The sequence below is a fragment of the Manis javanica genome, chromosome 14 (assembly GCF_040802235.1).
Source record: "Manis javanica isolate MJ-LG chromosome 14, MJ_LKY, whole genome shotgun sequence".
NCBI classification, from domain to species: domain Eukaryota; kingdom Metazoa; phylum Chordata; class Mammalia; order Pholidota; family Manidae; genus Manis; species Manis javanica.
This window is the reverse complement of record NC_133169.1, coordinates 56089480-56115432: the sequence shown is the minus strand read 5'-3', so window position 1 is coordinate 56115432 and position 25953 is coordinate 56089480. Positions and strand designations below refer to the sequence as shown.

The 25953-nt window shown below is 39.9% G+C and overlaps 1 protein-coding gene and 1 long non-coding RNA gene across 4 annotated transcripts in view; one reads left to right on the top strand and one right to left on the bottom strand.

Moving 5' to 3' along the window:
* The window catches only part of LOC118971978 (uncharacterized), a 60629-nt gene that overhangs the window by 27244 nt on the left and 7432 nt on the right, over window positions 1–25953 (top strand). The gene's annotated exons all lie outside the window — the stretch shown is intronic.
* The window catches only part of FBN2 (fibrillin 2), a 216351-nt gene continuing 209356 nt past the window's right edge, over window positions 18959–25953 (bottom strand). Inside the window, exons 63-65 of the mRNA XM_073221486.1 lie at window positions 23236–23467; window positions 22015–22186; window positions 18959–20876 (exon numbers count right to left, since the gene is read on the bottom strand). Coding sequence (XP_073077587.1) covers window positions 20502–20876; window positions 22015–22186; window positions 23236–23467 — 779 coding nt within the window. The 3' untranslated portion in view covers window positions 18959–20501. The remainder of the gene's footprint in view (window positions 20877–22014; window positions 22187–23235; window positions 23468–25953) is intronic.

The window sequence follows — 25953 nt, the reverse complement described above, 5'->3', positions numbered from 1 at the left end:
TGGTTCCATATGAATTTTAGAACTATTTGTTCTAGTTCATTGAAAAATGCTGTTGGTATTTTGATAGGGATTGCATTGAATCTTTAAACTGCTTTGGGCAGGATGACCATTTTGACAGTATTGATTATTCTCATCCATGATCATGGGATAAATTTCCATTTATTGGTGTCTTCTTTAATTTCTCTCATAAGTGTCTTATAGTTTTCAGAGTACAGGTCTTTCACCTCCTTGGTTAGGTTAATTCCTAGATATTTTATTCTTTTTGATGCAGTTATAAATGGAATTGTTTTCCTAATTTCTCTCTCTGTTAGTTCATGGTTAGTATATAGGAATGCCACAGATTTCTGTGTATCCTGCAATGTTGCTCAATCTAATTATTAGTTCTAATAGTTTTTTGGTGGTGTCTTCAGAGTTTTCTATGTATAATACTATATCACCTGCAAATAGGGAGAGTTTAACTTCTTCCTTACCAATTTGGATACCTTTTATCTTTTTGTGGTGTCTGATTGCTATAGCTGGGGCCACCAGTACTATGTTGAATTTAAGTGGTGAGAGTGGACATCTTTGTCTTCTTCCTGATTTTAAAGGAAAAGCTTTCAACTTTTCACCACGGAGTATGATATTCTGTGTGGGTTTGTCTTATAAAGCCTTTATTATGTTGAGGTATGTTTCCTCTATAACCATTCTGTTGAGTTTTTTCATGAATGGGTGTGGAATTTGTCAAATACTTTTGCAGCATCTATTGAGATCATCATATGATTATCTGTTTTGTTAATGTGGTATATGGTATTGATTCATTTATGAATAGTATACCATCCTTGCCTCCCTGGAATAAATCCCACTTGGTTGTGATGGATGATCCTTTTGATGTATTTTTGAATTCAGTTTGCTAATATTTTGTTGAGGATTTTTGCATCTATTTCATCAAGAGATATTGGTCTATTATTTTATTTTATTTTTTGTGGTGTCTTTGCCTGGTTTTGGTGTTAGAGTGATACTGGCCTTGTAGAATGAGTTTGAAAGTATTCCCTCCTCTTCTGGTTTTTGGAATACTTTAAGAAGGATGAGTATGAAGCCTTCTTTAAATGTTTAGTAGAATTCAGCTGTGAAGCCATTTGGTTCTGGACTGTTGTGTTTTTTGGGAGCTCTTTGAATGCCAGTTCAATTTCATTGCTGGCAATTGGTTTGTTCAGACTTTCTGTTTCTTTCTGGATCAGTCTTGGATGGTTGTATTTTTCTAGAAAGTTGTCTATTTCTTCTAGGTTATCCAATTTATTGGCGTATAGTTTTTCATAGCATTCTCTAGTAATTCTTTGTATTTCTGAGGTACCTGTTATGACTATTCCTTCTTCATTTCTGATTTTGTTTGTGTACTCTCTCTTTTTTCTTTGGTAAGTCTGGCTAAGGGTTTATCTCTTTTGTTTATTTTCTCAAAGAGCCAGCTCTTGGTTTCATTGATTTTTTTTCTATTGTTTTATTCTTCTCTATTTTATTTATTTCTGCCGTAATCTTTATTATGTCCCTCCTTCTGCTAACTTAGGGTTTTATTTGTTCTTCTTTTTCTAGTTTATTTAATTGTGAGTTTAGACTGTCTAGGATTGTTCTTGTTTCTTGAGGTAGGCTTGTATTGCTTTGTACTTCTCAGTACCACTTTTGTGGCATCCCACAAATTTTGGACTGTTGAATTTTTGTTTTCATTTGTTTCCATATATTACTTGATTTCTGTTTTGATTTGTTCTTTGATCCATTGGTTATTTACAAGCATGTTGTTTAGCCTCTATGTGTTTGTAGGCTTTTTTGTTTCCTTTGTGTAATTTATTTCTAGTTTCATACCCCTAACGATATCTTTTGATGAGCAGAAGTTATAGATTTTGGCAAAGCTTAATTTATTCATCTTTTTCTTTTATGGTTTTGCTTTAAGTTTTACCTTATACATTTAGATCTGTGATCCAGTTGGATTGAAGTTTTGTATATGATGTGAAGTAAGAAACAAGGCTTATATTTTTAAGATAAGTATCTAGTTATTCTAGCACTATTTACTGAAAATATTGTATTTTTCTTATGAAGACTCCTTATAAAAATTCTGAGTACTTATGTATTACTTTTTCATTGCTGCTGTGACAACTTATTACAAACTTAGTGACTTAAACAACATAGATTTAGTATCTTTCAGCTCCATTGATGAGAAGTCTGACACAGTATCACTAGAATAAATCAAGGTTGGCAGGGATGTGCTCTTTTCTTGAGGTTCTAGAGGAGTGTGTGTTTCCTTGCTTTTTCCAGATGCTAGAGGCCACTCTCATTCCTTGGCTCATGTCTCTGCTGTGGGTTGGACTGTGTCCCCCCAAGAAGATATGTTGAAGTCCTGACCCCTGGTAACTGTGAATGTGACTCTACTTGGAAATAGAGTCTTTGGAGATATAATTTAAATGTAAGTTAGGTCGTCCTACTGGAGGAGAGTGGGCCCTCAATCCTGTATGGTTGGTGTCCTTGTAAGAAGAGGCACAGAGACAGATGCATGAGGGAGAACTCTGTGCAATAATGGGGGCAGAGACTAAAGTGCTGCAGCTGAAAGCTGAGGATGCCATGGGTTTCTGGGAAGCTACCGGAGGCTAGGAAGAAGCAAGGAGGGATTTTCTCATACAGGTTTCAGAAGGAGCATGGCCCTGCTGACTCTGAGATTTTGGACTTCTAGATTCCAGAACTGTGAGACAATACATTTCTGTTATTTTAAGCCACCCAGTTTCTGGTACTTTGTTTTGGAAGCCCTAAGAAACTATCAGAGCCACCTTTATCTATCTTAAAGCCAACGGTGATGGCCCAACTGCTTTTCACATTGCTTTTCTCTCACACTTCTGTCTTAACATCTTTCTCTACTGACAATCAGGAAAGTTTCTGTCTTAGTCTATTCAGGCTGCTACAACAAAATGCAGTAGACTGGGTGGTTTCTAAATGAAATAAATTTATTTCTCATCCTTCTGCAGGCTGGGAAGTCCAAGATCAAGGTATTAGCAAATTTGGGGTCTTGTGAGGATCTGCTTCCTAGTTCAGAGGTGGTTGTGTTCTTGCTGTGTTCTCACATGTAGGAAGTGGGCAAGGGGCTCTCTGGCTCTCTTTTATAAAGGCACTAACCCCAATAACTTCATTATAAATAAATACAAGTTTGGATAAGTTATTTCATCCTGAAATGACTTCAATCAATGGTAACTGGTTTTTACTAAGATTACCTGATCAATTTATTTTTCTTTAACGAACTAACACAAATCTAACAGACATGATATCACAACTGCAAGTTTCAGATTGTCTTTTAAAGATACTTTCTAATCATCATTTTAAAAAGCAATATGGTATGTGATTTCTTTGTGAAGATTTTGACTCTATACCTGTAGGATGAATGAAAACAATAAACTATCCTAATACTATGCAAAAGAGCATTTTTAGCTTGGGAAATATTTCCAGGATAGCCTCACAAAAAAAGTGCTTTATCTCAAAACAATTTAGGTGACACTGGAAATAGCATGCTTTGGAATCTGTGTTAAATGATGTATTTATTTTTAAATATGTTTTTTTAAGGATATTTGATATATAATATTATATTCATTTTAGGTATACAATGTAGTGACTTAACAGTTATCTACATTATTAATTTCTCACCCCAGTAAGTGTAGTTACTATCTGTCAACATAGAAAAATATTACAATATTATTGGTTATATTCTCTCTCTATGCTGTACTTTCATCCTCTTGACAAATTTATAATTGGAGATTTGTTTATCTTTATCCCCTTCACTTATTTCAACCCTCTTCCATGCTAACCATCAGTCTCTTCTCTGTGTCTATGAGTCTATTTCTATTTTATTCATTTATTTTATTTAGATTCCACATATAACTGAAATCATAGGGTATTTGTCTTTCCTGCATGGCTAATTGCATTTAACATAATGCCCTCTAGGCCCATCTATATTGTCATAAATGGCAAGATGTCCTTCTTTCTTAATGACTGAATAGTATTCCACTGTGTGTGTGTATGTGTGTATACACACACCACATCTTCTTTATCCATTCATCTGTTGATAGATGCTTAGGTTGTTTCCATATTTTGGCTATTGTAAATAATGCAGCAATAAACATTGGAGTGCATGCATCTTTTTGGATTAGTGTTTTTGTTTCCTTCAAGTAAATTCCCAGGAGTGGAATTGCTGGGTCATATGGTATTTCTATTTTTAGGTTTTTTTGAGAAGCCTCCATACTGATTTCTACAGTAGCTGGCCTAGTTTACATTTTCATCAGCAGTATAGGAGAGTTCCGTTTTCTCCACATCCCCTCTGACACTTGTCTTTTGGATAGTAGCCGTTCTTACTAGTGTGATATCTCATTGTGGTTTGGTTTGCATTTCCCTGATGATTAGTGATGTTGACCATCTTTTCATGTGTCTGTTGGCCATCTGTAAATCTTCTTTTGAAAAATGCCTATTTTGGTCCTCTGCCTATTTTTAAATTGGGTTATTTATTTTATTTTATTTTACTTGGTATTGAGTTGTATGAGTTTTTTTTATATTAACTCCTTATCAGATATATTATTTGTAAATTAATTTTACAAATTTCAAAGTATTTTTACAAAGTATTATTTGTAAATAATTTATTTATAAATTATTATTACAAAAAGTTTTACCAAGTATTATTTGTAATTACTATATTCTCCTATATAGTAGGTTGTCTTTTCATTTTGTTGACAGTTTCCTTGCTGTGCAGAAGCTGTTTACTTTGATGTAGACCCATATGTTTATTTCTGCTCCTGTTTGCCTTGCCCAGGAAAACACACCCTGCAAAAAATTACTAATGCTGATGTTCAAGAGATTCCTGCCTGTTTTCTTCTGAGAGTTTTATGGTTTCATGTCTTACACTTAGGTTTTTAATTCAAGTTTACTTTTGTGTATGATGTAAGGCAGTAACCCAGTTTCATTCTCTTGTCTGTAGCTGTTTAGTTTTTCTAAAACCATTAATTGAAGAGACTGTCTTTTTCGTATGGTATATTCTTGCTTCCTTTGCCTTATATTAATTGACCATATAAGTGTAGGTTTATTTCTGGATTATCTGTTCTGTTTCACTGATCCACATACCTAGTCTTTTGCCAGTCCTCTACTATTTTAATCACTGTACCTTTGTAGTATGGCTTGAAATTAGGTTGTGTGGTACCTCCAGCTTTCCTCTTCCTTCTGAAGATTGCTTTGCCTATTCAGAGTCTGTTATGGTTCCACATAAATTTTAAGATTATTTGGTCTAGGTCACTGAAAAATGCTGTTGTTATTTTGACAGGGATTGCCTTGAATTTGTTCATTACTTTGGTCAGGCTGGCCATTTCGATGACATTAATTCTTTCTAACCATGAGTATGGGATAGCTAGCTTTCCATTTATTTGAGTCTTCTTCAATTTATTTTATCGGTGTCATGGTTTTCAGAGTATAGGTCTTTCACTTTGGTTAGGTTTATTCCTAGGTATTTTATTCTTCTTGATGCAATTTTCAATGGAATTGTTTTCTTGATTTCTTTCTATTAGCTCATTAGTAGTATATAGAAACCCAACAGATTTCTATATGTTGATTTTGTATCCTGCAGTTTTACTGGATTCAGTTATTAGTTCTAATAGTTTTTGAGTGGAGTCTTTAGAATTTTCTATATATAGTATCATGTCATCTGCAAATGGTGACCATTTAACTTATTTCTTACCAGTTTGGATGCATTTTATTTATTTTTCTTATCTGATTGCTGTGACTAGGACTTCAAGTACTATGTTGAACAAAGTGGTGAAAGTGGACATCCTTGTCTTATTCCTGATTTTAGAGAAAAAACTTTCAGCTTCTGATTGATCATGATGTTAGCTCATGACAATATAAGGCTTTGGGTGAGTTTGTCATATATGACCTTTATTATATTGAGGTATTCCACTCTATACTTTGTTGAGGGTTTTTATCATGAATGGATGTTGCATTTTGCCAAATGCTCTTTCAGCATCTATTGAGATGATCATATGGTTTTTATCCTTCCTTTTGTTAATGTGGTATATTATACTGGTTGATTTGTGGATATGGACCATCTTTGCTTCTCTGGAGTAAATTCTACTTGTTCACAATGAATGGTCCTTTTTAATGTATTTTTGAATTTTGTTTGCTAATATTTTGCTGAGGATTTTTGCATCAATATTCATGAGGGATCTTGGTCTGTAGTTTTCTTTTTTTGTAGTGTCTTTGATTTTGGTGTTAGAGTAATGCTGACCTTGTAGAATGAGTTTGGAAGCATTTCTTCCTCCTCAAGTTTTTGGAATAGTTTGAGAAGGCTAGGTATTATCCCTTCTTTAAATGTTCAGTAAATTTACTCATAAAGCCATCTGAGCCTGGACTTTTGTTTGTTGGGAGTGTGTTGATTATCAATTCAATTTCATTATTAGTAACTGATCTGTTCAGATTTTCTTTTTCTTTCTAGGTCAGTCTTAGAAGATTGTATGTTTCTAGGAATTTAGCCATTTCTTCTAGGCTGTTCAATTTATTGGAATATACTGTTTCATAGAATTCTCTTACAATTCTTTGAATTTCCATGGTGCTGGTATAACTTATTTTTCATTAGTTTTTTAAATTGTGAATTTAGACTGTTTATTTGGGATTGTTCTTGCTTCTTGATGTAGGCCTGTATTGCTATGTACTGCCTTCTTTGAACCACGTTTTGTGTTGCCCCACAAATTTTGAACTGTATATTTTTGTTTTCATTGTCTCCATGTATTACTTGATTTCTGTTTTTATTTGTTCATCAATCCACTGATTATTTAGAAGCTTCTTGTTTAGCCTCCATGTGTTTGTGGGGTATTTTTTGTTTGTTTTCTTCATATAACTTATTTCTAGTTTCATATCATTGTGGTCTGAGAAGATGCTTGGTACAATTTCAGTCTTTTTTAGTTTATTGAGGTTCTTTTTGTGGTCTATTATATGATGAATGAATATTCTGGCATATTCTGGTGAATGTTCCATGTGCCCTACCTAAGAAAAATATGTATCTTGCTGCTTTTGGGTGGGATGTTCTGTTGATATCTGTTAAGTCCATCTGATCTAACATCTTTCTCAGTGCCTCTGTTTTCTTATTTATTTTATTTCTGGATGATTTGTCCATTGATGTAAGTGGGGGTGTTCAGATGCCCTAATATGATTGATTTTCAAGTCTCTTTCTCTTTTAGGTCTATTAGTATTTGTTTTACATAGTAGGTGCTCCTATGTTGGGTGCATAGGTATTTATAATTGTTATATCCTCTTGTTGGACTGACCCCTTTATCATTTTGTAATGTTCTTCTCTGTGTCTTGTTATTTTCTTTGGTTTAAAGTCTATTTTTTCTGATATTAGTACTGTTATTCTTTCTTTTTTCCTCCCCATTATTTGCATGAAATATCTTTTTCCATCCCTTTACTTTCAGTCTATATATGCCTTTAGATCTAAAATGAGTCTCTTGTAGGCAGCATATAGATGGGTCTTGTCTCTTTATCCAATCTGTCATTCTCTTTCGATTGGCACATTCGGTCCATTTATATTTAAGGTAGTTATTGATAGTTGTGTACTTATTGACATTTTATTACTTGTTTTCTGGTTGTTTTTATAGTTGCTCTGTTCTTTTCTTATCCTTTTCTTTTGTTATTTGATGGTTTTCTTTAGTGTTATAATTGGATATCTTTAAAAATTTTTTTTGTATATCTATTATATGCTTTAGGTTTGTGGTTACTGTAAGGTTCATATTTTCCTAAATATATAGTGGACTATATTAAGTTGATGGTCACTCTATTTCCAAAACAATTTAAATGTAATTCTTCTGTATTCTTCCTCCTCCTCCACAGTTTATGTATTAGATGTTATAGTCTGCATTTTTTGTGTATTCCTTGACTGATCAGTTTTGTGTATAGTTGGTTTTACTCTTTCTGTTTTAACTTCATACTTATTTGTTAAGTAATTGGTTTACTACCTTTACTATGGGTTCATTTTCCACTGGTGGAAAATATTTAGGCTTAAGAACATTTCATCTACGGAAGTGCCTTTAAGAACTGTGTAATTCAGGTTTAGTGGTGGTGAATTATTTGAGCCTTTGTTTATCTGGGAAACTTTTAATCTCTCCTTCAATCTTGAATGTTACCTTGCTGGGTAGAGGATTCTTGGTTGAAGATCCTTTTGTTTCAATACAATAAATATTTTATGCCACTCCCTTCTGCCCTTAAAGTTTCTGCTGAAAGTCTGCTGATAGCAGGTTTTTGCCTCTCTCTAGGTGCTTTCAGTACCCTCTCTTTATCCTTAATCTATGTCATTTTAATTGTTGTATTTCTTGGTCTTGTTTTCCTGGGGATCCTTTTGTTAAGGGCTCTCTATTCTTTCAGGATGTGGTGTATATTTCCTTCCCCAGATTGGGGAAGTTTTCAACAATTACTTCCTCAAAGAGACTTTCTACTCCTTTGCCTCTGTCTTCTCCTTCTGTACCCCTATAATTTGAATATTGTTTCATTTGGATTGGTCACCCAGCTCTCTTATGATTCTTTCATTCTTACAGGTCCTTTTTTCTCTCTGTTCCTCACCTTTGTTGTATTCCTGTTCTCTAATTTCCATCTCATTGATGTCTCCTCTACTTGCAGCAGTCTGTGACTCATTCCTTCCATTGTACATTTCATTTCAGTTACTGTGTTCTAAGTGGCTCCTTTTCAACTCTTCTCTTTGTTGAAGTCCTCCCTGAGATCTTGAATGCTTTTCTACAGATCAGTAAGCATATTGATGACTATTATTTTGAAATATATATCAAGCAGATTGGTGATCTCTGGTTTCATATAGTGCTCTTTTTAGTATCTTAATATGTACTGTTGTTTGGAACATAGTCCTGTGCCTCCTCACTTTGTCAGGGTTTGTGTTTCTTCCTTTGTATTAGTCAGATCCACTATTCCTCCCAGTCTAAAGAGTAATGGCTTTATGAACAAGGTATCCTGTGGTGCCTAAAAGCTCAAGATTCTTTGCTCACCTGTGCCAGTTTTCCTTTGCAATGGATCCCCAGTTGCTATGGTAGGCAGGCTCTGGGTGGGGCTGCCTTTCTGCCTGTCTGCCCTCAGTGGCTGATCTCTGTCAGCAGAGGGTGACAGCTCACCTGTGCTATAGCCCTTTATGAGCCAACCAGCAGCACTTGAACTTGGATGGTTGTGGGTGGGATTGCCCTCTGCCTACCCTGCTGGGCTAACAGGGTTGGCCTGGCAGAGGTGTACAATGTGGGGCTGGGCCACCAGCAAGGAGGAAGGAGTGTTCAGAACTGGCTCCTGCAGGCACCTCTCCAGTTGGGCTTGAGAAAGGGTTGAGAAAGCTGGAAAAGCCTCCCTCTGCCTGCCAGGCAGCTGAATCTGACCATTGCTGGGCTGAGTGCCTGGCAGACTGGTGAATGCAGAGAAGTACCTTGGGGTTGAGCCACCAGTGAAGGGGATGGAGGGTTTGGGGCTCTTGCAAGTGCCTGACCAGTTGGGTGGAGGGAGGGCTTGGGAAGCATCATCCACCTGCCCATTCTCCTGTGGAGAGAGCTCTATCCAACCCCTACCCCTCTGGTACTCCTCCCACTGTTGGTAAATCTTTCAAACTGCTGCCTCTGTGTTGGGCCTCATCAAGACCTACAGAGCATGCCTGTCCTCCACAAGCAGCAGGAGTCTCAGCCTCCCAGAGTGCTCCAATTCTCTTGATGTCCAGCCCTGTTAATCACCAAATCCCAGTCAGTGTGGACTCATGATTCCCAGGGCAGATCTCCAGGGCCAGGTATGCAGAGTTCCTGAGCACTTATCTCCTCCCTGATTCGTTCCTCTTCCTCCCTCTTGTGGACTGGGGTTTGGGAAGGGCTGGAGTTTCAGTTGATCATGGCCCTGCCACTTAACCCTCCTCCTGTGGTCTTCTTTTCTTCACCAGGTGTAGGTGGTCTGTTCTGCAGTCTTCGGGTTGTTTTCAGGGTTAGTTCTATTTGCTGTATTTGCTTCCTTGGTGTGTGTGTGTGTGTGTGTGTGTGTAAGTTCTACCTTGTCTTCTTGTTCTGTCATCTTTTTTCCATTCCTGAATACCACAGGTTTTGAACCACTGTTTCTGTTTTCATTTGTCTCCATTCATTGTTTGATTTTCTCTTTGATCTGTTCATTGGTCCATTGATAATTTAGAGGCATGTTGGTTAGCCTCCACTTGTTTCTGTTTTTTTTTTCCACTTGTCATTGAGTTCTGTTGAAGTCTGAAAAGACGTTTGATATAATTTCAGTCTTCTTAAGTTTATTGAGACTTGTGAGCTAACATGTGATCTATTCTGGAGAATGTTGTGCACTTGAGAAGAATGTGTATTCTGCTGATTTTGGGTGGAATGCTCTGTATATACCTATTAACTCCATCTAGTCTAAACATTTCAATGTCACTGTTTTCTTACTGATTTTCTGCCTGGATGATCTATCCATTGATGTAAGTGAGGTGTTAAAAGCCCCTTACTATTATGTTACTGTCAATTTCTCCCTTTAGGTCTGTTAGTATTTGCTTTATATATTTAGGTGCTGCTATGTTGGGTACATAGATATTTAAAATTGCTTGTTGGACTGATCCCTTTATCGTTATGTAATTAATGTCCTTCTTTGCTGTTACATTCTTTGTTTGAAGTCAATTTTGTGTGATATATGTATTATAACTACAACTTTCTTTTCATCCTATTTGCATGATTTATCTTTTTTCATCCCTTCAGTTTCAGTCTTTGTGTGTCTTTAGATCTGAAATGAGTTTTCAGTAGGCAGCATATAGATGATTATTGTCTATCCATTCAGCCACCCTATGTCTTTTGATTGGTACATTTAGTTGATTTATATTGATAGGTATGTAGTTATCGCTATTTCTGGTTGTTTTTGTAGTTCCCGTTTTCCTTTCTTTCTTTCTTGCTCTCCTGTGATTTGATGATTTATCTTTAGTGTTCCTTTCTCTTTATTTTTTGTGTAACTATTATAGGCTTTAGGTATGTGGTTACCCTACATTCATATGTAGCTTCCTATATATGTAACAGTCTATATTAGGTTAATGGCCTCTTAATTTCAAACACATCCCTTTTCCCCCTTCCTGTGGTCTGGGATCAAGAACGGTTTGGATCCCAGTTGATTGAGGATGTTCCCTTTTATCCTTCTCAGTGTGGTCTTCTCTTCACTCGGTGCAGACAGTCTGTGAAGGTCAATTTCAGAGTTAGTTGTATTAGATACAGCTGCTTCCTCTATGTACATGGGGGGAGGTTATCACAGTGACCTCCTATTCTGTCTTCCTCCTCCTATATCCACTGTTAAATGATTTAAAAAGTACAGAACACATATAGGTCAAAGATGTATGCAAAGAAATTAAATAAAGTTAACTACAAAATATGCATGTAGAAAAATAAAATACTAAATCAATAGTTTTAGATATGCAATTTAAAGTAGTGTGTAACTAAATAGGCAGATAGTAAAAATTAGTATTTTATACAATTCCTAAAATATATAGATTCATTTTGGACCCAAAATGAATAAATAAATAAAGTCTTTCTCTTTTTTAATAGTATCATTTGAGAAAATAGGGGCTTATCTTACACTTGGGGTTGCCTCATATGCAGGCATACCAGTCACATTAGGAGGCAGGATTTGTTTGAAGGCTTGTCAGGCAACAGCTATTGAATGGACTCAGGACCAGAGGCTCAGAAACGCAGCTCCTCATCCTGGCTCTCTCTGGCTCCCACGTGATTTCAGTTTCTTCCTTTGAAGAGTGAGCAGGCAACTAGATTCCTTGCAGTATACATGGCTGCTATTAGGAGCACCCTGGAGGGACACTCCCATGTCACAGGCTGTCCATTCATCGGCCCTCAAAGGCAGTGAGGAAAGTGGATGTTTGCAGTTTATGGACAAGATCTATGCTATAAAACAAAATTGCTTTTATTATAAGAGCAAAAAGGAACTCACTGAACATCTATAAACTTTCAGAGACATGGTTGATATTTTTCCTCTATTTTGTTTTTGCTGTAAAACAAATACGAGGACAAAGTTAGACACATTAGATAAAAACGAATTTAAAACAGACACTGCTTTTTTCCTATTCTGAAAACCATTTGTGTATAACATTTGGCCAAGGAGACAAGGGTAGAGAATTAAAGTGCCAGGTTGCTGGAGAAATAGTTAGCTGACATAGCTGGCATTTGGAGAAGCTGGCTTTTTAAGATACAAATTGGTTTTGTTAGGCCAAATGCATTTATTTTTTCAAAAATGTCTTGCATAATTATTTATTCTACACAAAGCTTCACGTACATGTACTCAATCAGCCCATGGAACAGTTTAGCAGAATATTGTCAGAAAAGCAAAGGATGACAGCATGGAAAGAAACTTAATTAAAGTGGCTGACACTAACTACAGCATTTGATTGATCTCTTTTCCAGTTAGCTGAGCTATGTCTACCCTTTCTGGGGGCATTTGGGCCTAATCCTCAGGGATCATGAATGGTTCTTCTTATTGCAGTTTTCCTTGGCCCTTTGTGAAGTGCAAAAAACCAGCTCCTGGGCAAAGCAGACCCCACCTTCTCTTGAGAGAGAAAGAGGCCTGGCTGTGGTTACCTCTCCTGGGACTGAGCCCAGCACAGCCCTGCCAAAACTAGGGAGATGGGGAGGATGCAAGAAATGATGAATAAAAGTGGCAAAGCTCTTGTGAATGGCAGACCCACCCTGGCTTAGTTATGCAGTGGTAATAGAGGGTTATAGAGATGGGACTGGGGAAAATTCGGGCTTCCTTCTTCCTGACATCACTAAAGCAGCTGTAGGTCTATCGTATGCCCTGTATTCTAGGCCCTGTGCGTGGAGATTTCCATACTTCTAATCCTCATGACCATCCTCAGAGTAGGGTAGATATTAGAGTTCTTAAGAATGCAAGTGACAACTTATTCTGACAATCAAAGTAGTTGATAGCAAGGATAGCTCAGAGAATTAGGGGGAAAACTGAAGAACCAAACTTAGAAAGAAGACAGCATGATCAGCTCCTCAGGTCTAGATTGCAGGAAACAACCCACCATTTCACTGGGGTGCTGTTTGAATCGATTCAAGAACTGTTATCTGTTCTTTTAAGACTCAAATTCCAGGGAGAGAGAATCTGAGTGGGGGCAAGTGGAGATCCTTGAAGTCCTAATGTGACTGTACGTGATGGTGGCTGGGGAGTTAAGCAAAGCGAAATTGGTATGTTGCACAGAGAGAACTGGGAAAGGATGCTGGAAATGCAGAAAAAGCAGATGTGGCACAAACAGACTCAGAAGCATCACATAACTTGAATAGTAATACCCAGCAGATGAGTGGCAGCCAGGAAACAACCCCAATTTTTGCCTCAAAAGGTACCTTATCCCCACTCTGCCATGCTACATCTTGGGTCTCCATGTGGACAAGGATCACGTATATGGTTCATTTTGTTGCTGTTTGCAACTAAGTGACTAAAATAAAGAGAGATTGGAGGGTATGCTGAGTGGGTATGGGTGGGAAAGGAGAAAATTTGACTTCGTTAGCAAAAAATTCTCTTGATACTTTTCTCAAATACCTTCCTGTCTAGGTATCCTTGACACTCCTTTCTCCTGGCTTTCCTACTACTTCTCCACTTTCTTTTCCTCACAGATGCTCTGACAGCTCTATTCTATGTCTAGATATAAGAGTTTACAGGGCTTAGCACTAGGTCTTCTTTTCTTTACCAAATCTCATCCGTGCACCAATGACAACTCATTAGCTACAGGCTAAAGGATAAAGTCCAGGAAGATCAGCATGACCTTAAGGTACCTCCTGACAATCTTTTGTTCTTCATGTACTGTCTTATCATTCAAGGCCCCCTGACCAATATTTTTGTTGTGTTCCAATATGCCATCCACATCACGACTTCTGACATTTGTGCATACTAGTCTACCTTCCAGAAAACCCTTCTTACTCTCTACCTTGTACCCAAACCTGCCTCATTCTACAAGGTCCCACTCAGTTCCCACCAGCTCCAGGAGACCATTTCCAATAGTTCTACATTTAAATGACTACTCCGTTTTCCAGGACAAAGCCACTGGTCTGAGCCACTCATTATGGTCCTTCACCACATCATACCATGTGGTTATCTTGCTTCTCTCAATTGATGGTAAACTTTAAGAAGGAAAACCTTTTTGGGGCAGGATAATAGAAACCCAGCAAATATTCATGTAGTCAGTTTGTTTAAAAAATAACTGTGTAATCTCTCTCAGAAGAGAAGTTATGAGGCCTCTTCTCCCACCCATGAGACCACAGAACAAGGGGCAGCAGCTTCAGTCCAGGCATAGATTGGGGACCCCCTCATGCGACAGATCCAAATCACACCCAGACTTCCCAAAGAATCTTTCCTGGGTGCCATCCATGGGGCTCCCAGGAAAGGTGCACAAAGTAGTGTAAATCAAGAAAGTCTTCCAGAAAGAAGGGAAAACATCTCCAGAGTGATCCTGAGCAACCTGTCCAGAGGATGTCCAGTGAAATCGTTACAGGAACACACCCTCTCCTTGGGTGAGGGCCAGCTCCCCATGGTGGCCTGTGCTGGCCCATTGCTACCATGGTGGAAGACTGCATGGAAAGGCTTAGAATCCTCTCCCTTCCTTTATTTATTCATTAGACATTTTCTGGCCTTGGCTCTTTGAATCACCAGAATGACTAAAATAAAAGGCTCATCCGAGGTCGAGTTTCCAGGGGCTAGTACACGACCATGGGTCTTAGGTCCCTGCCTTAGGCCTGAGAGTCACAAATGGTAGGCCTGAGGCCCTAATTCTACCCAAGAGATGGGGTTCCCTAAGTACAGGGCTGCTGGGCTCAGACAGGAAGGAAGGGGGTAAATCTAGGAGCGGAAGCCCAGGCAGCTTCAACAGGCCAAGGGGTTGCTTTTTTGACACATTCTCAGGAATTGGCCATTCATAGCCTCAACGACTGTTTCATTATTGGAACTCACACATGTAGCCGTAGTTGTCTGGGGAAGGCTCTGAACGTTAACTTTCCCTATGGTTTGCTCAGAAAATCCATGTAAAGCGTTTTCCTGTTTTCCTTTGGAAAATGTCTACACTATATCCTGATATTTAATCTGTAGCCCTAACAGGGGTGACTGATGTGAGCTGTTGGTTCTTGGCTGTTTCAAAAGTAAGCCAACTTAATCTAGTAATATCTTTTTTAGGCTCACAGGAAAGGAAAAAAAAAAAAGACAGTTAAGAAACACAAGCAACTAGTATGCTTTCCTTCAGCATTCTTAGTAGAACAAACCTGTATGTGTTTTTAAAGTTTTGAAGGTCTGGTTTAAATAACATGTTTAACTCTTTGAAAGCCAGGGCTGTTGCTTGCTTTTAAGGATGTATATGATTTAGGTGGGGTCTCCTCTGCAGCAGCTAGCACCTTGGCGTACTAGCAAGCACACACATCTCCGCTCTATTGGAGGCTGGGAGCGGTTACACCACGGGTGGGGCAGACATAACAGAACGCAGTACTTGGAAAACATTTTTGGATTCAGTGTGAGCCAAACCATGGGAACTGGCCTATATCCTCAGGGCTTCAAAGGGATCCAAATAGGCTTACCATGTAGTGGAAATATGAATAGCACCAGACTACAGCCGGGCAGCCAGGGTTCTGGTCTCAGCGTGATGGAAACTAGCAGTGCAATTAGTTCCATTATAACTCTGGGCCTTGGTTTCCTCACTTGCAAATGTGGCTAGGTTTCTAAAGGCCTTTCTAACTCTGACATTTCATGACACCACCTCCTCCTAAAACAGCGGACCAGATGTCTGCGTTCTCCTTCATGTCTGGTTCCCTAGGGGCCTGTATAGATGAGGGCTCTGGCTGTGTTTGTGGCACAGATTTCCAGGCTGTAGCCCAAGACTCCAATCTGTGGAGAGCAGTGTGGAGATTGTAAATGCTCGTGAGCACCCCAGGACTTCAGAGGTGCAGACCACTTAGGAGCCATGTCCTGGGTGCTCTTTATCTGGATGTGGTCCTACAGTTCAGTGGGGAGGCCACAGTCCAGGGCCATGCTTAGGAAGCAGCTTTGTGTGAATATGGGGGCACCTTCTCCCATCAGTGATTACAGACCCCCCGGCGGGCAGGGGGAGGTGGAGGAGGAGCTGCTGACTGGTACGAGGTGCTCACTGTGTGCTTGGCCCTGTGCTGGCAGACTGCCTGTCCCGTATTACTCAGTCCTCTCAGCTACACTGTAGGGAAACATCATCCTGGGAAAGACACCAAGCTCAGGGAGGTTACTTGGCTTGTCCCGGGAGAAGGAATTCAAACACAAGTCTGCCGAGTGATGTCAGCATTGTGATGGTGGGACCTGTTTCTTTTTTCTGCCTCCTTTAATTTATAACTGGACACTCCTAACCAAACAATAATGGTATGCTCTAATGCCTGGCACATCATACCAGGACACGGGGAGATTTCCACCCCGGTGTGCATCTCGAGGTGGGAGGACAGGACCTTGGAGGGGGCTGCAGATCTAAGGGAGGTGGTGAGCCCGTGCTTCCCCCACTCGCCAAACTCAGGTCTACCTGACCTGAAGGTCTCTTTCTTACCTGCAAGGTGTTCCTGCCTCAGTGGCTTGCGACAGTGAATTTAAGGAGCTGTGCATTGTATTTCAGGACTTCACTGCTCTGTACATAGTAAGGATTATCAAGGAGAATTAGGTCAGAAACTCATACTTCTATTTAAGCAAGAAAAATACATGGTTTTGTATTTATTTGAGAAAGCAATCACGCTTTAAAAAAGAAATGGAACCAGGAGCTGAATATCAAAGGCAGGCTGGCCAGACGGCAACCACATAGTCACCCGTACTTCCTGTAGGGTGTTAAGCCACCTCCGTCTTGCCCATGTCTCTTTAGAATAAAGATTCCTAAAGTTTCCCATTTATTGTTTTTAAACATGGTGCTATATTGAAACCCTTCCCAGTGGATTTGTCTATGTCTTTAAACAGCTTCCAGTAATCCCCTCAAGGTCATAAAGGTGTGTGACTTAGATTCTTTCCAGTCTTTGGAGCATGAAAGACAGTAGCTGTTTCAACAAATTAGATATATTCTCTTGTGGACTCTTGTGAATTAGGAGTACAAATGGGTCACAAGTGGCAGGGAAAGGAGTGGATGGAGCTCTCTTTCAAAGAGAAGGGAAATTTTCAGATTTCCAGTCCATTCTTGAGAAACATAAACATTTCTGAACTGTTAAGTTGAGCCATATGAAATTGCCATTTTCTAGGTCAGATGTGGCCAACTATGGGTAATTCCTCTTGGTTCAGTTTAAAATGTGAATTAACTTGTTCCTTTGAAGCATCAAGGATATGAACCTAAAGGTTTGTATGACCCAAAGAGACTGCTGCTCTGTACATTTTTGTTGTATTCCCTGCCCTTCATCCTGAAACAAGAAGGCAATTAATGCAAAATAAAATCTAAAAAAATCTGAAGGATACATAGAAAGGACAGATTGCATGAATGGTCCTGTTTGGCATTTTTCCTAGATAATGAAAAAGGTCAGATGTTTGGAGTAAAATCCTTATATATTACCCTGAATTATTTTCAGTGCTCATGGTTGTATGTACTTTCATCAACCACATATAAGTCACAAAACCAGAGAGTACTAAAAAGGACTACATTTTTAAAAGTTCCAAATCTAAAAGCTAGTAGAAAGAGATTTCATATCAGCTGAAGACTAAATTATTGCTTATTATTATTAATACATGTACCCACTGGACATGGTTTATGTGTCTGGGCTCACAGAAAACTGTACAAGAGTAAAGTGTAATGTAAGTTAGTCAAGGGAATTTCTAAGGGGACAGTTACTGGGAATGACAGAATGGTACAGAACTTGTCATTTGCAGCTAGTTACTGAAGAGACACAAATTAATCACGGCCAGTCAGTGCTCACAGTGAGAGAATTGCAGTTCAACTACCAAGGGCTGACTGAGAAGGGTCTTCCTGGGAGGAGCATCTTGAAGTAGTCATTTCCTTCTAGCACATTCTTCTGTGTCAAGCCCCTAATGGTCTTCTATCTTTCCTGTGTAAAGCACCTAATAGCGTGGATTCTCCAGCTTCCTTAAGAGGAGGTTATAGCTAAACTAAGAGTGTTGTCCAACATTCAAAGTTAGAGTCAGATTTGGTTCCAGGTAATTTCATATTACAATGCTCATGCTGTACCAGTAATCGATGCCAGATGAAACTGAATATGCATGGTAAGTTTTAAAGGATGCCCCCAAGGCAAATACTTTCCTTATTCCATGCAGCTAATTTCTGATTGGCAAAGAACAGCATTAAGATCGGTCATATTTCCTTGTTTTCTTGTTCCTTGGATGAAAAATATAAGCACACAAATTCTCAGACCTTGTACTGAATTAACTTCTAAGCCATTTCTGTGCTAACTTTAGAATTATATTGAAAGGGAGTTCCTGTTAAGTAATGCATCCATTCTATCAATCTACTTCTCCACTGAGGAAAGTGTATAATGTTGCAAGAGATAGAAAGCTTTGTATTATTTTTGGTGAAGATGCCATTTGGCTGGGGGTGTGTCTTCTCTGTACGGTGGCTTAAAAATTTAAGTTCAGGGAAACCTTAAAGAAGGAAGACTGAATGTTTCACTCTCTCACAGGTGCTTTAATATAGTGGCACTTAAAGCATATGTGAGGATGAAGTGATGACATTCTGAGGTGTCCAGGAAGATGGGTCCGAAATGGCTTAGAATCTGGGGGTAACTGCTTGACGTGTCCTCCTCTTAGAGTATGACTTTCAATTGTCATCATTAGTGGCACGCTCCTGCTCACAGGTATCCTTGTTTTCCAGGATATGTGGCTGGCTCTCCTCCCGGTACTTCCCTACAGGTCCCCTTAAGCAAAGGCCCCAACCCCTCTTGCAGACGTAACAGGGGCTGTAGTCCTGAAACACTCTCAGCCAGAAGAATACCCCAAAATAAGCTTTATTGCAAGAAAAGTGTCGTATCTGATACATAGACCTACAAAAACAAACAAAACCAAAAACCGTCAGTTTTTCCTCACAAACACTTGATTACAAATTTACAGTTTCTTTTTTTTTTTAGTTATTAAAAGATGAAACAAAAAGACCCCCAGCTGGCTACAACTGGTTACGAATCTTTGGTCAGCACAGGTGTGAGAGGAACAACCCAGAGGCAGCACGTGTGTTGGCCATTTCACAGATGCGGTTTGGTTGCTGGTCCAGGGACAGGTTCTTGGGTTGAGAAGAACACGGACATGTACTCTTACTAGCACGTCCTGGTACAATATCTTTTTAAATGACTAAAGCAAACTAAACATCAATTCATTGTACAAACATCTTTCATACACAATAGGCTATGATAAAACGAGGCATATGGTGTATAACTACAATATTAATGAAAATTCTAAAAAAAAATGGATTTAAAAAACAACAACATATATTCCTTGGCTGTACTGCATGATTTGTTTGCACATATGGCAATCCTGAAATAATAGCTTGAACATAATAAATGCACCATTAATCTAAGACAGCACCAAACACTACAGAATGCCAGGTGGTCCTCGTCAAAGGACCAATGGCTCTTGAGCTGCCTACAGTACCACAAGTACGCAGCACACCCTGGGTCAGAATGAGGTGGTGTGGGTAGCACACATGCTTCCTTGAGGTCACGAGAAGGAAATACAGTACGGTTTGGCCTGCAATGCTACTGGTCTCACAAGCAGTCAAGGTATTTTGCTACAGTGGTCGTGCTTGATCTCCTGTTGGCTGGTGTGCCTGGCGATATGAAATACTGTCACCATGAGCTGCTCTGGCTTTGATCTTCTTCCTAGAGGACCTAATGACATTTCTGTCTTAAATTATCAATTACACCACCCATTAAGCTCTGGGAGGCTTTCTTTAAAATAATCAGATGTGTACCAGTTGGACGACTGGCAGAAAACCAAAGGAAACATCTCTTGGATTTACTGAATTTTTAAAAAGCACCTCTAAGAGAAATAGCTCAACTTTATAAATCTAAAGAAAAACAAGTGAGTTTCCCTTTTTGTTTACATAGTTTGTTCATTTCTCCATATATTACTGCATTAAAAATAAATAAACATCTATATTTTTTTTAATTAGCAACTATAGCAAAATACCCAAAGTGTTACAGACTGCTAACAGGAAAATAAAAAAGCTCACATTATTTTTGTGCATTTAGTGCCATATGCTGATCTCTTGAACGTCTGGTTTTCTTTTTTTTTTTAATATATTTTAAAGTGAAGTTACATAAAAAGTACAGTAACCACGGTTGCCTTTGTACTCAAATCTTTGGCCACACCAGAGTCTAAATAATCCCTCTCTGTGAGGGTCAACATTCTGAAGTCTGAGACAGGGAGGAAATAAACAAAAGGTGTCTTTTTTTCCTCTTTAAAGATTAGCCACTGATTGTTCAAAGGCCTCTGAAGGCTGGCTGAGCAGGGGTCTGCATCTGGAACCACGTCTGCAGGCCTTAATAGAGGTGAATCTGCAGCCTCATTCTGAGAGCCTCCCCGAGCTCCCCCAGGAGGTAGTCGTCCTCGTTGCGGTCTTCCAGTTTCTTAAGGTCCTTCTTCTTGTAGAGAGGGACGCTCGTGATTTCCAGTGTGTAGGTGCCAGGCCCGGGCTTCCTCTTGGCGGTGTGCAAGTAGCTGAGCCCGTTCCGCTGGTGGATGCGGAAGACGCCGTCGTCGTTGCCATGGGAGATGACGTAGCGGATATGGTCGTTGAGGGGCTCGATGGCGGGCATGAGCTCTAGGATGTGCTCCTTAGCGCCGAGGCCGGAGAGGTTGAACTTCATGTTCACAGGGCTGTCCATATCCACGCTCTCCAGGTTGATCGGCTCCACCTGGACCAGGAGTAGGAAACCGTGTGGGAGGGGCAGCCACAGCGCACACTGGGGGTTCCCCACCTTGCGCTGCATGCGCGCGGCCCTAACATCGTCCCGCCGCGCGCCCCCCTCAGCCCTGTGGCTCCTGCCCCGGGAATCTCCAACCCTCTCGCAGTCCTATCCAGGCCCGGTTACGGGCCGAGCCTACAGAGCGTTACACTTCATCTTTTTGATGGCTTTATGGACTATCATGATTATTAGTAATATTGAAAAAGTCAATTTAGGAAATGATTTTATTCTCCTGGAATCAAAATGAAAAGTGCAGCCAACCCCAGCAGCAAGGACCGTCCCCAGAGGCATCTTCACTCCAAGGCCCACAGGCCAGGAGCGATTGTGCTTCCTGGGGGCCCTTAGTGCATGGGGAGGGGCCTTGGGGTTGAGCCAGCTTCAGAAAGAGGTCAGTGGGGCTTGGCTCCAGCTGTACTGAGTCTCACTTCACCGGTGGAATGGAAGATTTAAGAATGCTATTTTAGTCAGGCAAAAACTGGTGCTTTGAGTGGGTACCTGTTAAGTGAGAACTTGGCTAGGGTGGCCCAGAAGTGCCCATCCGTGTTCAGACAGAATCACATCCCCAGTACCACAAAGAGAAGGTTTCATATGCAGAAATGTCTAGATTTATAGTTTGGGGTACTTGATGAGCATCTGAGTTATCTTTAAGTGTCACTTAGGTACCTTAATCTACTTAAGGTAAATGTAACACTGGCCTGTTTTGTTATTATACAACCATCATTATTATGGTTCTGGCCAGAGACATCTAGTCTTACAGATAAGGAAAGTTTCTGAGGTCCAGAAAATGAAGCGAGTTGCCTGATTCATACAGCCAGGTACTTGTTGACTTGATTTTCTTGGTGGGGGACTCTTACAATGCCATCTCTGATCTTTGGGGAGATCAACATTGCTAGATCCTCATTTGGTGTCATTTACTGAACATGTCAGGCACCATTCAGGTACTTCACAGTGTCAACCCAATTCTCCTGTCAGCTTCGGAGGTAAGTAGAGAGGTCAGCACACATGCCCCATGTAACCCCATATAACCCCATATACGTGATGGCATACAGATAAAATCTTGTGACAAAACAGAGTGAGGTGTACTCACAGCAGTGGCTTTGGGTTCATGGATCCCCCTCTTCTGTCTGCTGTCTTTCTTGGAGTAGCCGTTGATTTTGCACTCATAGCATGCTTCCGGGGACAGAGCGTTTTCCTCCTCGACCTCTGTATCCAGGGACAGGTACTGCCCTTTGTTGAATCCCATTCCTGAGACACAGTGGCTATTTGCAATGAGGAGCAAGGTGTTAGATTCTATTAACTTGACTCGTTTTCCAGGGGTGGAGCAATGACTTTTCAAAAATAAGAAACCAACAAAGCAAACTCAAAGCTCATCAACAAAGAACCCTAACATTCTTAGTAACTCTTTTCATCAACAATTAAGATTTTCCCTTACTTTGAACAGCAAAATTCTTCTGAACGTGAAGCCCAGGCTTCCCCAGTTTAATTAGACTGAAGGACTTGGGTATAGTTGAGTCAAGAAGGCAAAACAAAGTATGCATTTCCAAAAAGGATGCTAAGGGAAGTTCTGTTGCTTTATCACTTGAAGCCTGTATTGCTGCTCCCAACAAAGGTCTCTGCTTCAACAATGGAGATGTCTGAACTCCTGTTTTAGTTAGGAAGGGAGTCGATGAGAGGGCTTTCAGTGACTTGTTTAGAACAAGACTTTTATTTCAAGTGTCATTATGTACCCATGGTGGATGGATTAGTCCATGTCCCTCAGTGACTGACTGACTCCTAAATTCCCATCTTCTCTGCTCTGAAGGCCCCGAGACAGCTGCACTCAGAGGGAAGCAGCTCTGTGGCGATGGGGCCACACCAACTAGACACACCCTCCCTGTGCAATACAAAGCAGATGTGGTGACAGGGACAGACTCCTTCCTTGGGGACTGCTGGGCTAGCACCTACCAGCATTCACAGAATAATTTGGGGCAAGGCCACTGCCACTTGGCCCTCTCAACCCAGGTGTCTGTGACAACACGTGAGCTGCATTTTTAAACATTTGCTTGTCTCTGGCCTTGAGGGATCTGACTGACTCAGTTCAGGTTACTTGTATAAGTTCACGTCTCCTGCTGACCCCCAAAGAGGCAGCCTCATAGTACAGACACATCTGTGCGTCTTTGGGTGCCTCTTCCCTCAACCTAGGTGTTCTAACCAGTGCTTCTGCCTCTTGGGTTTTTAGTCCCTGCCGGCCAGGAAGCCTGCACGCAGGGAGGGACGCCTGCCTGGGACCACTCTGCTCTCCTGCCTGCGGGGATGTGGCTGGTCTTACCCCTGTCCCACTCTGTAGTACCCCGGCGGGCAGCCACAGAGGTAGCCGCCTTCCGTGTTGGAGCAGCCATAATTGCACGGGTTCTTGGAGGACGAGCACTCATTCACGTCGTGGCAGGCGCTGGAGAACTGGTCGAAGGAGAACCCCGAGGGACAGGCACACTTGTAACTCCCCAGGGTGTTGTAGCAGGAGGCAGAGCCGCAGGCATTCGGATTGGAACATTCGTTCTCATCTGGGAACAAAGGGAGAAACTCTTTATGGGGCAAGGGAGGTGAAGCAGAGCCCCGTCAACATGCCTGGATTTTACAGGGGAATTCTCTCTCAAACCATATTTTTAAAATGTTTACTCTGATGGCTGATTCGCAAAGCATATGAAATTAAAAAACAAAACCCAACAACGCTCTCTAAATTACAGCTTTTGAAAAAACCTTGCCCTACCCTTTTGTGATCCTTTTGTGCTGTTTCTGAATGCATTGGCAGCCCCTGGGGAAGGATATTTGCAGTTTGCCTACTGAATAACTCTTCTGTGCTCTGAACAGATTACTTCAAAGGCCTGTAGCTCAGACAGACTCACAGAGACAGGAAGTAGATTGCTAGCTGTTGGGGGGCTTCCGGGAGGGAGAGATGGGAAATGACTGTGATGGGCATGGAGTTTCTTTGTGGGATAGTGTCTGGTTACACATTCTCGAGAGAATGTACTGAAAACCATGCAACTGTATCTCTTAAAAGGTGAATTTCATGGTAGTGAATTATATCTCAAGTTAAAATAAGCCTGTATCAGTATTTGTATCCATCTCCCCAGCAATTCCCGAAGTCTTCATGATATATATGGAGAAAAAAAATATAAACAATTTAAATACCCTAAATGAAAATAGCTGAGTTAACAGTATTTAATTGGATCTACAGAACCAATAATCTCATACATTTTCATCTGTTTGAGAACCCATGAGGGGCAGACCATGCTTTCTGGGGATGGCTTTGCATCCAGCCATCGGCTGTCATAGGTTTTACTACTTTAATCAATAACATGACACTGCAAATGCCTGGCAGCATTTGCTTTCAGTTGCTCCTGACTGTGCTTTTAACTTTGGAGATGACAGTTTTGCTCTTAAATGGTTCACCTAAAGCATGTGGCTTCATTTCTTTGGGCTTTCTTATAATCCAAATCTCACCCTGGGCACAATTTGTTCCATGGAAGTCTTTCAAATTCTTGTGACTCCAGTGGGGCACAGTGTGACTGTTGACCTAACATATGACAAGTGTGTTTCAGGCCATGTGAGGGAACAGGCCTGTTTGCAAGTAGGGGTGTGCCTGGCTCACAAAAGCTAGAGGGAAGTGCATTTATCTACAGGAGCTTGGTGACATTATGGGAGATGCAGATGGAGTTGCAGGGAAGGAGCTTCTCAGACAGGAAATTAAACTCCCTCAAATACAGCACAGAGGTTATGGGAAGGGGATATGTTATTAAGTACCTTTTGTATCATGATTATAGTTCCAGAGTTTCATCAGAGCACCAAATGTAGAACTGTGGATCACTGGATAGAAAATCTGCTATGATTACCTAATATGTACAAATTCTCAGCCTTCATGGGAAGAAAGTATATAAATAAATTCTTAATAACTAGATGGCCTAGGACAGAAATATAACTGCTATTTTATTTGTGTGTACAAAGACTTGGAATTCTGCCACAAGGCTCATCTGCTTTAATAATGAAATCTGACATTTATATGCAGTGCTTCTCTCCAAACAGAGAATGTGAAGTTATAATTTAACAAAACGATCCTGCTGTGCATATGGTCTTAGACATTGTATTAAGCAGAAAAATTACCAGGCATAACCAATTGAGTAAATTGCATTTAAACATACAACTGACAGGAATATTTAAAAATATGTAATATTTTTGGAAGTACCACGATATATATCCCCTATTTATATGCTATAAATGTACATCATGGTATATTTAGACTCCAATATCTGACTTTTGAAATATGTTCTGTTTGAGACATAATTTGAGCTGACTCCAGCCTAAGTTCTGTCTGAATTCTTTTCAAAAGGCTAGCTGGAAGTTATGCAAAATAAGCAAAACCTTCATATATTAGGACATAATTTTTCTTCATATGCAAATGGCAGTAATATCTGCTCTTTATCAGTTTTGAATAATTATATAAATGCTTATAAATATTTCAGAGTGTTACCTGCATCTGAACAATCTATATAGCAGAATGTTATACATATTGTGTGTAACTGGCTAGAAATTTCTTAATGTTCATTTGAATTAAAAGCTTTTTCATTATTTGTTGATAGTTTTTTGTGTTATTTTTCTTAAATAGTAGTATCAACAACAATACAAGTTTGCAGTTTAGTATTATTTATATTATCTGTTGCACTGACTCTGTCCTTTTACTAGGAGAACCCAGACAAATGAGTCTGAAATACTTCATTCTGTATTGAAAGACTGTATGAATAACTGAAGATGTCTCTTACATATAATGACAGATAAAAATTATTTGTGGCATTTCAATTTGTATTTTGTCATAATTCTTCTACTTTTATTAGTTCCTGATGAGTTATAATTATAGTCCTGCCATATTTTTGAGTTAAATGCCAACTGTGTTACATAGATTCAAGGCAAGAAAGGCAGCATTTTTATTAAAGACCAGCTGGATTCCTCAACCTTGCACAGAATAACCTAGAACCTTTCAAAATGAATCTCTGCT